The sequence below is a fragment of the Pan paniscus genome, chromosome 2, assembly GCF_029289425.2.
Source record: "Pan paniscus chromosome 2, NHGRI_mPanPan1-v2.0_pri, whole genome shotgun sequence".
Classification (NCBI taxonomy): Eukaryota; Metazoa; Chordata; class Mammalia; order Primates; family Hominidae; genus Pan; species Pan paniscus.
Genome location: NC_085926.1, coordinates 103810638 through 103825229, shown reverse-complemented (window position 1 = coordinate 103825229; position 14592 = coordinate 103810638). Strand labels below are relative to the sequence as shown.

Below are 14592 nucleotides of genomic sequence, written 5' to 3'. Positions count from 1 at the left end.
TCTCATAGGGTGACATGCCCTTTAATCTCTTCCTTTTAAAATTATCTCTCAACATATACACTCTTTAAATTTCTCATTCCAAGATTTTGCTCTCTTCTTTCCCCACATAAACTGCATTTATGTACAGGTACTATTTAAATTCTCTTATCCATGTTTCTCATGTTTCTCTTCTCATCTCCAGTTGTTATAGCCTATGAATGTTTTGCAAAAAAAATTATTTTTTGAGTCAGGGTTTCACTTTATCACCCAGGCTGGAGTCCACTGGCAGCATCCTAGCTCACTGCAGCCTCAAACTCCTGTGCTCAAGGGATCCTCCAGCCTCAGTCCCCCAAGTAGCTGGGTCTACAGGTGAGCATCATCATGCCCAGATATTTTTGTATTTTTTGTAAAGGTGAGGTCTCACTATGTTGCCCAGGCTGGTCTCAAACTCCTGGCTTCAAGGGATCCTCTTGCCTCAGCCTCTCAGAGTGCTGGGACTATAGTCATGAGCCACTCCGCTTGGCCTGCAATTTTTAAAATAAATTGGAACTCTTTCCTGTATTGAAACTGTTGCTCACTCCATAGAAACATGGAAATCTCAACTTTTTTTTTGTGATTATCTATTTTGTCCTTTGTTTGTCTATAATATCTTTTTCTTCTGTTATTCTCTGAATGTTGTTCCTCAGGGTTCAATTATCATCTCAGTGCTCTTCTTATCCTATGTAATCTCCTTTTATGGTTTAATAACTCTCAGGTATTACTCAATTGTCAGTGTTGCCAAACGTGTGATCATTTATATTCGATCATCTAATAAATATCTGCTTATTCCATAGATGTCTTAAATTTTCCATTTTCAAAATTAAGTTCATTCTTTCTTTCCCTGAAATAGATTGTTCTATAATATTCTCTATGCCAGTTGTTGAGGCTTTCACCCAGTAATTAAAACTAGCACACTGGCAGTTATTCTTGACTCCTCCATCTTTTGCACAGCTCATATTTCTGTAATTATCAAAGACCACTAAATTAGCTAATCAGTGGTTCTCAGCCTCCCTTGCTAACTAGAATCACCTGGAGATCTTTAAAAATATTAGATCAATTAAAACAGAATCTCTGGGAGTAAGGTCCTAGAATTTGTTTTTCTAATGTGCAGAGAGGAATGGAAACCACTTTTCTCAGATGTCACTTATTTTTTCCCTCTGCCCCATTTCAGGTCCTCATCGTCACTTAATGGGTATCTCCTATATATGGCCACTCTGCCTTCAGTCCTACCCCCTCCGATCCATTATCAACCCGGCCATTAGGGTAAACATTCTCAAATAGAAATGTTACAAAATCATCTCCCTTGCCTCTTCTGTTTCTATTATATACACTCTCCCTTGGCTTAAAATCCTTCAGTATCTTCCCTTGAAAAAAAAAAATCAAATCCTAGCTCTTTAATTGGGCACATGAAGCCATATTTTAACTTATGCATCACTTGCCACTTTTTGCCTTTTGTTTACTGTTCTCTGCTTCCCACAAAATGGACTTTTTTCCTATTCTCTCTTCTTCTTTCTTTTTTGAGACACAGTTTCACTCTTGTCATCCAGGCTGGAGTGCAATGGTGTGATCTCGGCTCACTGCAACCTTCACCCCCCGAGTTCAAGCGATACTCCTGCCTCAGCCTCCCGAATAGCTGGGATTACAGGTACCCACCATCACGCCCAGCTAATTTTTGTATTTTTAGTAGAGACGGGGTCTTGCCATGTTGGCCAGGCTGGTCTTGAACTCCTGACCTCAGGTGATCCACCCACCTCAGTCTCCCAAAGTGCTGGGATTACAGGCGTGAGCCACCACACCTGGCCTCTTATTCTCTCTTCATACACAGCTTTCTTTCTTTTATGGCCTTGTTCATGAGCTCTCCTCTGACTAAAATGATCCTCCTGTGATTAACTATTAATCCTATTTATCGTATATGTCTTGGTTTAGTAATTACTTTCTCCAAGCTGGGTTGAGTGCCTTTCCTCAGTTCTCATAATGACCTCTGCCTATAGAAATTACTGCTTTTACCACTTGAGTTTATAATAATCTCTTTATGTTCCTTTCTCTTTGGAAACAATGACTGGTTCATAATCATCTTTGTACATCCTGATGTCCAGCATAATGCTTGGAATATATTAGGTACTTTAAAAAAAGGCATATTAAATAGATGAGTGAATAAGAAATCAGAAATTTTAGCTGATAACATAAAGATAGGTGCCTAATAAGTTTTGTCCCCTAAAACAAACAAGATAATTAAAATAGAAAAAGATCATTTCCTTTATACTGAGAATAGGAACTTGAAAACCAATAGGGAAGACTTTCTGTAGATTTGCAATATATTGGATCTCTACTGGCATTGTTAGAGTTACTTCTGTAGGTCATTTTTTTCTGATTTCTATATTTGTTTTGGATCTTAATTTGCCTTCTTGAGTAGAAAAATGAACATATAACTGGTCTATGTTAATTTTAATCTGATTAGCAGTTACTTTTCATGTAATTACATGGTTTTTACACTATAAAATAATCCATGAATTTAGGTTTATTACCTACACCTTTTAGGGTTCAATCACCCTGGATAAATTTGCCAATTTCCCCATCTGGCAAACTGAGTGGTGTGATCAGTACCAAGATCCCCTTCAGCCTTAAAATTTCTGAATTTATATTGTTAATTAAAAAATAAAAATAAAAATTCAGTGTTGTATTTATTTGGTATTAATCAAAATGCATGGGGACTGTAGAGACACTGTTATAACAAATTCTAACTTTACATTCTTCACAAAAATCTTGAGGGAAAAGAAAATTGTCCATTTTTTTTGAATCATGGCTTCTTAGGGAAACACAGGAAATGTGAGAGGGGCATGAAAAAAATATAGAACTGAGACAAAATAGTAGGTTTACTCCAAGTTTACAAGTAGCAATATTTAATGCTTTGGTATAAATCCTCTTTATTACAGAGAACAACTACCAAATAAATCATTGTGTGGAAAAGAATTGATTTGGGAATCAACTGTCTGGGAAAGAAAATCACAAAGAAGTGATTGTGAAGACATTCATTTGTTCTTCAGATATGTAACTGTTTAATCTGAAGTAAACTTTGGGATGGAAAACTATTAGGAACGTTTCTTGCTTAATTTTGCCATTGTACGCTCTGATATTGATTGTTCAGGATTAGTGAGCACACATGCTGTAATGAGAATTGTATATAATTTATTATATATACTTACATATGATAGACATTAAAGGATATATGTGTCTAGTAATAGCAGATGCATGTTTCTGCCCACTAAAGAAATGGTTGCAGCTTTTAATAAATATGGCTAAGGGAATGATGTTAAGATTACGTGTGTGTGTGTGTGTGTGTGTGTGTGAGTGTGTGTGTGTGCATGCACATATTCTGGATTTCAAATGAGTATACAAAATTATCATTATCTTACACCACTTGCATTGGGATCTTCAGTTTTTCCTTCAAGAAGTGAATGATTAATAACATATTTAACTTTTAGAGTATTATTGTGGTAGGACTCGCCAGTTTCTTGCTACAACATCTATTCATCCCTTTCTCTTTAGAAACAAACTAGAATTGTTATATTGCTTCCCATAATAAAAAACATATTGCCTTCCAGATTTTGCAGCTAAATTTGGCTATGGGACTAAATTCTGGCCTTGAGTTGTTTAAGAGAGATACTTGTGAGAGTTCTCTGAAGATTGGTCAAAGGAAACAAACTCAGATGGAAGATCCATTTGCCCTCCTGCCTTTCCTCTTAGCTTTTAGCCTGAAAATCAGTGGTGATGGCTGGAGAGCCAATAGCCATCTTGGAACACGACGTGATTCTGAAGGTGGGAAGCAAGGCTGGGATGGTACAGAATAAAGATAGGAACTTGGGTCCTTGAGAAAATTGTGGAGCCACCATATCTACCTGTAATTCCTACTTTCAGACCTTTTTCTATGTGTGAGAGATTTATCTTATTTAAGTCATTGTTATTTTTGTTGTTAATACTGTTGTCGTTAAGCTAGCATTCTAGTTGAGCCCAAGCTAGGACTCAGAGTCTGGTTATATCTGATGAGCCCCTAGATCAGCATCCCTCAATGCCAACTATTAAATGTAATGGGTTAATGATGAATGGAACTCTATTTCACGTAACAAAGAACAACTTGTTATGCCCAAATATTACGAGGTCATATTGCTCTTATTTCTCTCTAACCTGAGATTTGGGTCCATGTTCTCTATGAGAAATTAGAAATTTCTGTTGTGGTATTCTGTTTTTGTGTTAGGATCGTCACTGTAAATCTACTTAATAGTAAAAATAAAATCTTGCTTGGAATTGTGAATTAAATGAATTCTCCATTGTGCAGAAACAGGAACAGCATTATATTTTGTATGTAATACTCTTAAACAGTCAATTCATTTATTCAATTAATATTTTTGAGCTATTATGGGTTACATAAGTTATGGAGGGGCTTTGTTATTTAGTCAACTCATGTCCAATATCACAGGGGTCAGTTGTGAATTTGGAAAAAATAGAAGAAAAGAAAAATTAAAGCAAATGACAAAAGTCTAAATATTTTCCTCAAATAATTGTCTTTTTTTTCCTTAATGTCTTGTGTTTACAGACTGGAATTTAAGCCGCATTTTTCTAGATGGCACCAGCCTATTGGTACATATATTAATGTCAAACAGTAATGCTCAAATTACACGGGTTCACAGCTGTTTCTACATAATTTCTTAAGTATTCTTGCCACGAAGTCTCCCCCTCTTTTCTGGGAGACCTGGGGGAAGGGTCTCACATGTCCTTATGACCGATTTGCTCACGTTACTCACTTACTATCCACCCTCGTGCTTACAAGATCCTTCATGTAGGAGCTCCACCATTCTGTCTTATGTCAGGATCTTCCAGTAGAACACTGCTGTCCCGTAATAAGGCCATATACATGTTCTTTCTAGGTTACAATTTCCCACACTGCTAACTGATGCTGTATTCACTGTAAACTGCACCCTACTGGGGACTGACTTGTTCTATAGAAATGAGGTGACTGTTTCTCTAGCCAACTCTGTCAGCTTGAAGTACTACTGCTTATGTCCTAAAGTCTCTTGTGGAAACATTTCTTTGTCTTCTTATTTATAGTCCTGAAGCATGCATCTTTCATTGTGCTTTATCTCTTGTGTCTCTACTGGAGGCACCCGGGGTATGAAGTTTTATCCCAGCAGTTATTTATTCCCCGTGCACATTTACTTTTTCTAATAATTGGCAGGGAGGACTTCTACTGCTCCATCAGTTTATGAGAGAAAACCAAACTGAATCCGAGTTTCAGCTCAACTGGGAACCCTGCTACACCAGAACTTAACCTGGATTCCAGATTGCTTGATAAAATAGCTAGTTGATGATAAGCTATAATTTCTTGACCACACACACACACATGCGTACATATGTACATACAGCAGTTCCATTCATCCATAGGATATGCTCAAACCCACGGTGCACGCTTGAAATCTCAGAAAATACTGAACGCTATATATACTATGAGTATTCCAATACATACATACCTATGATAAGTTTATGAAGTAGTCACAGTAAGAGATTAATAACAATAACTTAATAAAATAATAACAATATGCTGTAATACAAGTTATATAAATGTGGTATTTTTCTCTCTCTCAAAATATCTTTTTGTACTATACTCACCTATTTTCAAACCCTGGTTGTCCACAGGTAACTAGAACCAAGGAAAGTGAGATGGCAAATAAGTGGTAAGGGATGCTACCGTATCTCACATACATATATTTCAAAATATGTCAAACCATACACCTCAAAACTTGTAATTTATATCAACATGATATGCTTGATACCATAGGCAATGCCATTTTCTCATTAAGTCATCTCTTTCAGTTGCAAAACACCATATAAAAGGAATGGCACATGCTATAACATGTATTTTGGGTATTTTACATTTATCCAGATATGAATATAAGTAATATACTTAGTTATAATGTTCCCTTAAGCCACTGTTTTGCTACATGCTTCTACAAATTAATTCTTTTAAAATTTATTTTAAAGGTAACACAATTTTTTTCTTTTACAGTCTCCCCTTAGTAAATGTAGCTACTACGACTACGAGTAAAAGATATGGATGGGTGGAGGAGATATGGAGAGGCCAGCACTTTTGTAGATAAATGCAATGTGAAAACAAGGAACTACCCTTTAATTACTGGCACAGAAATAATGACAAGGAAACAAAATTACTTCCTGAATCACACTTTATCACCTGACTGGTTGCAAAGGCACATTTTTTTTCTGTTTTCGTCAAATTAAAATCTTAACCATGTAAATTCAAGGCTGTAAAGGACAACTCAGGATCCTTCATAGTAATAATTACAGTATTAAAATTCTTAGTTGCTAGAAAGTGGTTAGAACCATTGAGAAACATTTTATCAGGTTACGTGGTTAGAGCAAGATTTGAAAAAACAAAATCAAAAACAAAAAACCCAATGTAAAATATCAGAACATCTGAGATGTCCAAGCTGAAAAGTGTAATAAACGCTATCAACTGTAGTGGAAAGAAAGTTCCAAAGTATGAAGTCCAGAGCAATTGTTGGTAGCATGAGTGGTGGGATTGAAGTAAACTGAAATAAATGGAAGGCATTTGTTTAACCTATGATATTGCTGAAAGACAAGTCCCAGCACAGTAGCTTTCTCCTTTAAAGACTAGCCAGATGTCGGCCTTTTTAAGAGCACAAAGAAGGGAGCCACAGAAAGAGGTAACAATGCTGGTAGAGAATGGCAGCTACAGTAAGGTTGTTTTTAAATGGATAGAAATCTATGTAAAGGTGACTCCGACAAAACACAGTAGCTGTCTCCTCCTCAGTCATTTAGGCAGAAACTTGCACTAAGTAAAAAGGTGCAAGGTATTTATCAGCAATTCCCATTATCTGGTACTTTTATTGCTTTGGCATGATTAGCAGAGACTGGCCAGCGTTGTCAACTATTTGCTTTTTCATCAGCCTGATGTTTGGTCTGCAATCCCTCTAAAACTAACAGCAAAAGAGAAACTCGGAAACTTGGGAAGTTTTAGTTGGCATTCAGGTGTCACCCCAGCCTACTCTCTGTGAGATTTATTCTGCATTTTAGAAGCTCGGTGGCTGTTGCTCTTTTTGATAGCCAACAAGAAACAACGTCATAGACCTGTTTGGCTGCTGTCCTGGGTAGAAGGGTTTGGCAGCCCTAGGGAGATGAATTTCTCCAGCGTTGGACCCGCCCAGAGCGGAGAAGCAACACCCTTCCAGCCACTACTCTGTTGCTATGAAACAAAAGACTAGGAAGGTAAGCGAAGCAGGAAGTCCCGCCTTTCAGCCCCAGATGGCTTTGGCTCCCGGTCCCGACGCTCACGCCCACCTGCCACCCCTTATTGGTTAGCTCCTTCGTGCCTTGCATCCCTTCGTCCATTTCCTTTCCCGTTTCCACTTTCGTTCCCGGGAGAGTCCAGGCCCCTCATTTCTCTCCGAGTCCAATTCCTTTCTGACGTGCTGCGAGCGGGCCTTCCTCTGGGGCCATTGTGTACTGTGGAGGACGTGGACGGGGCGGCAGCGCGAGGAGGACGGGCGCCTCCCGTCCATTGGCTGCACCCGCTGTCGGGCAGTGCGCGGTTGCGCGGCATTGGCTCAGCGGCGCCCGGCCCCGCCCTCGCCCCGCCCCGCCCCGAGCCTGGGTCCTGTGTGTGCCACAGGGGTGGGGTGTCCAGCGAGCGGTCTCCTCCTCCTGCTAGTGCTGCTGCGGCGTCCCGCGGCCTCCCCGAGTCGGGCGGGAGGGGAGAGCGGGTGTGGATTTGTCTTGACGGTAATTGTTGCGTTTCCACGTCTCGGAGGCCTGCGCGCTGGGTTGCTCCTTCTTCGGGAGCGAGCTGTTCTCAGCGATCCCACTCCCCGCCGGGGCTCCCCACACACACTGGGCTGCGTGCGTGTGGAGTGGGACCCGCGCACACGCGTGTCTCTGGACAGCTACGGCGCCGAAAGGCAAGAAGGGAAGGGGTCGCCGGGGAGGTTCCACACTTCTTGCCGGCCCGGGGGCCCGGGGTAGCCAGGCGCGGGCCAAGGAGGAAGAGGGGACAGCCCTGGCTCTCAGCTGCCTTTGCCGCCGCCGTCCAGTTTGAAGTGGGGCATTTAAAGACCAGAACCCGCAGGCCGGGGAGGAGGGAGAGGGCGTCCAGGCAGACGGCGGTGAGGACTGCAGCAGGCGGCCGGGAGGCGCGTCCACCCAGGCGCCGAGCCCACAGTGTCCCTCCCGCGCCCTAGACGGACGGTGCTGCGGGCACGGGAGGGACACTTTGTCCCCTCCCAGTCCACCTTCCTCCTGCAGCTCAGACCCGAGGGGCCGGGAAGGGGCCTGAGCAGGGAAGGGACACAGGCGTCCTGAAACAAAGCTTTGGGTGAGGGCAGAGGCGAGGAGCCAGAGAAGTGAACTCCTCCTTTCCGTGGCCGCTCTTGTCATTTTTCTCTTTTCTCTTTTCAAATGGGCTATTTGTGTGTTAATTTCATTTGGTTCTTGGGAATAACGACTCACCGCGTTGATTTAAAGAAAGGTGTTCGTGTGTCCGTACTTGGTGGTTTTAGTGTGGGACATGTCCTGCGCTTTTGTTGACAACAGAGCTGTCCCTTACGTTTGTGTAGGATAATCTTTATGTTTATATAACTTGGAGAAATCTAACAGAGTGAAAGTGAAGTTTCTGCGTAAGGCTCCCAAAATGTATGATAGGACCTTCAGTTGTTCTGGTATTTTGAATTGGAATTAAGGCAGGAGGGGAAGAACATTCTGTTTTTATCTAGGTGGGGGAAACCTGTTTAAGTTTTGTTTGTTCTTTTTTTTTTTTTTTTTGAGTTGGGTATTAGTTCAGCCTTAGCTACTTGAAACGTGAGCATGATGCATCTTTAACTCTCAGTATTGTAAAAGCAAATCTAGGATCACTGCTCTTAAAACTACTGTGTGTAAAGATTGAGAGTGTAAATTCACAAGCTTATTGATAAAGATGAATCCGGAACTTTTGGTTTTGCTCTAATTGATGGAGGAAGATGCAGTGGGTACAAGTTAGTCTCTAGTTTTCTGGTGGGTAAATATTTTCAAAAGCAACTAACTTTTCTTTTTTTAAATCTGCCTTTTAAAGAACTAAAATTCCAGATGGCAAACTCAATGAATGGCAGAAACCCTGGTGGTCGAGGAGGAAATCCCCGAAAAGGTCGAATTTTGGGTATTATTGATGCTATTCAGGATGCAGTTGGACCCCCTAAGCAAGCTGCCGCAGATCGCAGGACCGTGGAGAAGACTTGGAAGCTCATGGACAAAGTGGTAAGTTCTGTCTGACGCCGCCTGTGCGAAACACTATTCACTTTGTCTGTGGTTTCTCCAGATTTATTTATACTGTTAATTAATACCAACCATTGTTATGGCAACAATCTTTTGATTTCAATTCATCATTTTTCTTCAACTCTGTGTTTTTTGAAAAGTTGGATTCAAAGACTTTTTTTTTTTTAACGTTTCATCCTTTCTACTCTTTAATGTTCGGAGTTCCTCTACATGACTCAGTATGTAAAGTTTTACCTTTGGCTGCTTTTTGTTGGTGTATGGCCATAGAATGCTTGGAAGTGTTTGTTCTGTCTTCTGTGAGGTTGTGTTGCTCTTAGATAACAAAAGAGTACCAGCAGGTTATTTAAGTCTTTGACCACTCATGACAGTCATCTGATATGATACTGAAAATATTTACTGGGGAGAGAAACAGATTAGTTCTTAAGTGAAGAAGCAGTAGTTGAGGGAGTTTCCATTTTCATCTTTGAGAATTCATCTTCATTAAGAAACTTTTGTTGTTGTTAATGGGAGAGTTAACAGTTTCTTTCATCTACTATTCCATTTTGAAACAGGAAACCTTTCGATGGCACATTGTTTATTGTGAAAGGAAAATTTATGTTGGGGGTGGTGAGGCTGAGAGTATCAGAAACCTCTGTGGTTTCTGCATGTTGCTTTCAGACAAACTAATTTCACAAGAAGAAATCATGATGGGTGTCAGTATCCAGAGAAGTCAATCTGAATACCTTACAGAGATTTACTCAGAAACTGTAGCTGTCAGTATCCTACCTTACTAAGTATGATTATAAAATAAATTTAAGATGTAGCTTGCTGCTTTGCAAAAATTAATAATTCTTTTTTTTGAAGCAGTAGCACTGTCCTGGATTTATTAGTAAATGTTTGGAACACATTATGACTTTATTTCATAGATATCTGGGGCCAATTATAAGTTTAGTTGAGGCAAGACTAAGTATCTTTATAACTGAAGAAATGGAGGTTTTAAAAACAAATTTCTGTGTAAGGATGTGCCAAAGCATCCATGAAATCATGTGGTAACATTCATCTTTGCTTTGATTTGCTCCTGTCTGTAAATATTGGCTATAAAAGCCACTATCAGTAGTAGTAGCAATATATGAATGTGACAAGATTTCCATTATTTTCATTTATTCTGATGGAAAGGACACACAGATGAATGACTGGCCTGTCATTCTACAGGCAATGGTGCTAAATGCAGAGCCAGAATATTTTTGCCAGATAAATAGCCTTAGTTTTGGGCTTCAGTGTGACCTATTTACGCTTCTGCCAATTTATTCAAATTGTTATATTAAAGTGCTCCAGACAGAATGATGTCATAGTGTCAGAATATTGCAACTTGCTGCTTGGGGTTCAGTTTTGATTTTAGCATTGGATACTTTAGAATAAGGACTATTCAATTGGAAAAATAGCATATATTTGTCAAGCACAATGCTGCCTATCTTGTCTTTGCTAAAGAGTGTGCATTTGAAGGTCACTCTCACTGCCTAAATCATTAGTTGGGGTAAGAGAAGGAATTCAAGGTTTTTCTCTAACTTATCTGCTACATAAGTGGACAGCAAATGGTTCAGATTCTATAAAGGGGCTGTTCTTTTTCCCCCACCCTCCAACTTTGAGTGGTCAGTGTTTGTACATTTGTGTTAGGACATCAAATCAAAAAGATTTATATAAGGATGTGGTGAGCTATAGTTACTATAAAATCATTATTTTTGAAACATTAAAAATGATGTACACAATTTTGGTCTGTAACTGGTTGTTAACATAAGTTTTATTCACTTTTAATTATTTCACCATGAGTTATGGTAAAATAGATGGTTATTTGATAGTTAAGCATCTGCTATTGTTTATTTTATTAACCCTTCTGTGGGTTTAGGTTTAGTCTCTCCAATTGAGAAACTTGACCCAACAAGGAAATCTATTATCAAAAGTCTCTGCTTAGTGGGATGTGGGTGCGGGTGTTGGCAAATGTACATTGCCTGTTTATCTTCATTATTTGTCAAAGATGAAAATGGTTGTGTTCATTTGTGAATGTACCCAGGGGCTTTGTGGAGAGAAATCGCATAAATTATTATGAAAGAATTCAGTACGTTTATTTTTACTGTAAGATACAGTAAATAGAAAGTCATTGATAATTACTAATTGGCAGTATATAAGTGTGTAGTACAGAAACATCCCCCTCTTTTGTTTATCTTTTCTTATTTGTTAGTGGTGAAGGAAGTGGCTCATAATATCAACATTGTCCTGATGATTACATCAGGAACTTTATTATTAGTTCTGAAGTTAATCCCTTGACACATTACCTTTTTAAAAAAATAACTGCAATAGCATGAATTTAGTTTGTGAATAACAGAAAATAGCAATTTTCAAGTCTAATTGGTAGGTATGTAAAAGGCAGAGTTAAGTGTATAGTTAATATTTTTTTCTTATGAAGCCTCTTTGCAAGGGTAGATCTTGGAAGTATAAATATGAACACAAGCTTCAATTTCAGTGTGTTTCAGCTACCAATAAAGTAAAATAACTATTTTTACAGGGAATAATGAAGCAGTCTTGGGTTGTAGGGGAAATATCTAGTGAGTATGTAGTTTTACCATTTCTTGGCCTCTGGAATTTAAAATGGTCAATTGAAATTCTTTCCAATTAATGTTCTGTTTTCAGAGGGCAGGCTTTTGCTCTAAGGTCACTGAGAATAGGAGAGCGTAATTGCTCAGTTGTGTTCCTTATAAGATGTAGAGTGTTTTGTAACAGAAAATCAGTAGCACAGAGTTAGCATAGTCTATGTTTTGAGGAAAAGAATAGTAGATAGTAGCATATCCCAAAACATCCCATTACAGATTTTCTGGCCTTAGCTCTGTGTATGTGTAATTTGATAGCCGACCCAGAAGCCCTCACATCAGTGGATGCTTATTTGATACAGTGATAGAAGTATTAATCATGAATACATATCTAGGTTCAAATGCGCCAGAATGAAATGTGGAGTCTGTTCTGAAGCTACTCAAGAGACAAGGTTTCTTAAACACTTAATAAACATTTTTTGAGGGCCTACTGTGTTTCCACTGAGTGCTCGTTACTGGGGATATGAAGCTAGACAAGACATAATCCCGCCTTTGACCTGTCAAGGAACTCAGAGAACAGTATCAGAGCCAAACACATAAATGGATAATTGCCATGTAGTATGGAAAGGGCTGTATTACAAACCCCAAGTACAGTGGGAACAGAGTAGAGAACATCCTCCTTGTTTTTCTGGCCAGTGTTCAGACAGTTTTCTGTCTGGATTCTGCTGGCCATTGCCTTTTAGGAACAGCATTATTGTGTTCTTGTTGGAAATGCTGAGGTGAGAGTAAGGAAATGATTACTAATCAGTATGGTTGGAATGATAATTTATTAATGTGAGGTTCCTGAGCATGGTTTTCATAAAAATCTTAGCCAGGTGATGGAAAATAGAAGAAACAATTTTCCATCTAATAGATACTAAATGTACTGAGCATACATGGATGCTTAGGAAATTAGAAAATAATTAATTGATGCTGAGGAGCAAAGCACTCTGAGTACCTGCCTCAAATTTTTGTTTTGCTGTCCTCGTCATTTATTTTAAATTACATTACCAAAAGAATTTAAAAAGCATTTAGGAAGCGATGATGCCCAGTAGGCTTTTCCTGCCTTTTGCCCTCAGTCTATTTAGTACATTTTTCAAGCTTGAAATATAATTTACACTCCTTTTAATTTAATTGTGATCATAATATATTTTAAAGTTTGTCAATCAAGGATGCTTGGATTATATATAAATATTTTAAAGAATACAAGTCAACTTTCTTTTCTAAGCTGAGTTCCTCATATCTCTGAAAGATATTCCATGTGGACTAAGACAGGTTTTAGATGCTTGTTGTTTGTGTTTACTAAGTTGGAGACTCTTACATTCCTAGAGCCTTAAAACCAGGGATATCATTCATTTGAATTATACTTCTTGACGTATTTCCTTTTCCTCACTGAAGTTGTTCCACCTTAGCAGAATCATGGGTCATGGTAGACTTGGTTAGGGGATAATAACAAATTGTCTGGACAGTTTTGTTTAGTACTCAGTTCAGTTTTGAATTTGTGTTGTGATAAATGAAGTGATCCCAAAGTTTGGTACATGACTTCTTAGAAAAGCTATTGATAAAGTGAAAGATTTAAAGAAATCATATGAAGACTTACCTTGGTTTATCCCTGTGATATAAGGCATTCATATAATGCAGGCCTTAATCAGTTAGTAGTCTTTTAAATATTACAGAATTTTTAGCATTGAGATTTTGAATCTATTTCTTTCTTCTTTTTAGAAGGTGCTTTATGTGCTGTCTGTTGATTTCATCATTCATTTATCAAATCTCAACTATGGAAAGACAGACATTTCCAAATAGCTATGCCATAGAGTAAAATGTAGTAAGTGCTTTAAGGTAGTATAAATAAAGTGCTGAGATGTAGTACGTGGTAGAGGTGAACCCTTGCTTGCTAAGGGTGAAAAGTTGGTGTAGAATGAAGCATGGAGGAGGTACTGTCCAGCTTATGGGTTGGATTCCAGTGAGATGGAGGACATGTTAGGTTGAAGGAATGATAGATTGTTGAGTAAGAGAGGGGAAGTTAGGGTAAGATGATAGAGGTTTTGATTGCTTTTGTCAAATAATTGTGTCTTAATTTATTTGGTAGAAAACCATTGAAGGCTGTTAATCAGGGAGGGAAAACTTCAGGGCTGTGCTTTGATAGAATACTTACTTGACTCTGTAAAGCTTGAATTAAGAGAAAAAAACTGAAAGCAAGAGTAATGATCAAGAGGAATTAAAACAGTCTGGGCAAGAAATAATGAAATGCTGGCCTAGATACTTGGAAGTAGGTGTAGCAAGTGTTGGTTCAGATGTGGGAGGCATTTTGGAGGTAAAATCTACAGGTCTTGGTGACCCCTTAGAATTAGTGGATGAAAGAGAAGGTGCAGTGAAAGTGACTCTTGAGGTTTTCAGCCTAGTTGACTCCGAAGGCAGTGATGCACTTAATGAGGTAAGGAACGTAAGAAGGAAAAGAGGAAGTGTGGGGGTTAGTTTTTGGCCATGCTAAGTTCACCGTACCAGAGTGAATTTCATTTAAAGTCAGAAAATTAAGTGTACAGTTCAAGAGAGAAGTAGAAACAAGAGACACATATTTGGTAGATATTCTCATAGAGATAGCATTTCAAGCTATATAACTGTCAAGAGATTTCGGAGGAAGAGT

At 38.8% G+C, this 14592-nt stretch overlaps 1 protein-coding gene across 22 annotated transcripts in view; it reads left to right on the top strand.

Moving 5' to 3' along the window:
• Positions 1-4593: 4593 nt before the first annotated feature.
• CBLB (Cbl proto-oncogene B) overlaps positions 4594-14592 on the top strand; it is a 217072-nt gene continuing 207073 nt past the window's right edge. For 3 of the 22 annotated variants that reach the window (XM_057301850.2, XM_057301848.2, XM_057301845.2), the window contains exons 1-2: positions 4594-7314; positions 9149-9330. In XM_057301850.2, the coding sequence (XP_057157833.1) occupies positions 9163-9330 (168 nt within the window). In that variant the 5' untranslated portion in view covers positions 4594-7314; positions 9149-9162. Of the gene's footprint in view, positions 8570-9148; positions 9331-14592 lie in introns of those variants that run through there. The other 19 variants (XM_055110233.2, XM_055110232.2, XM_063602879.1 and 16 more) reach the window with 13 other exon arrangements.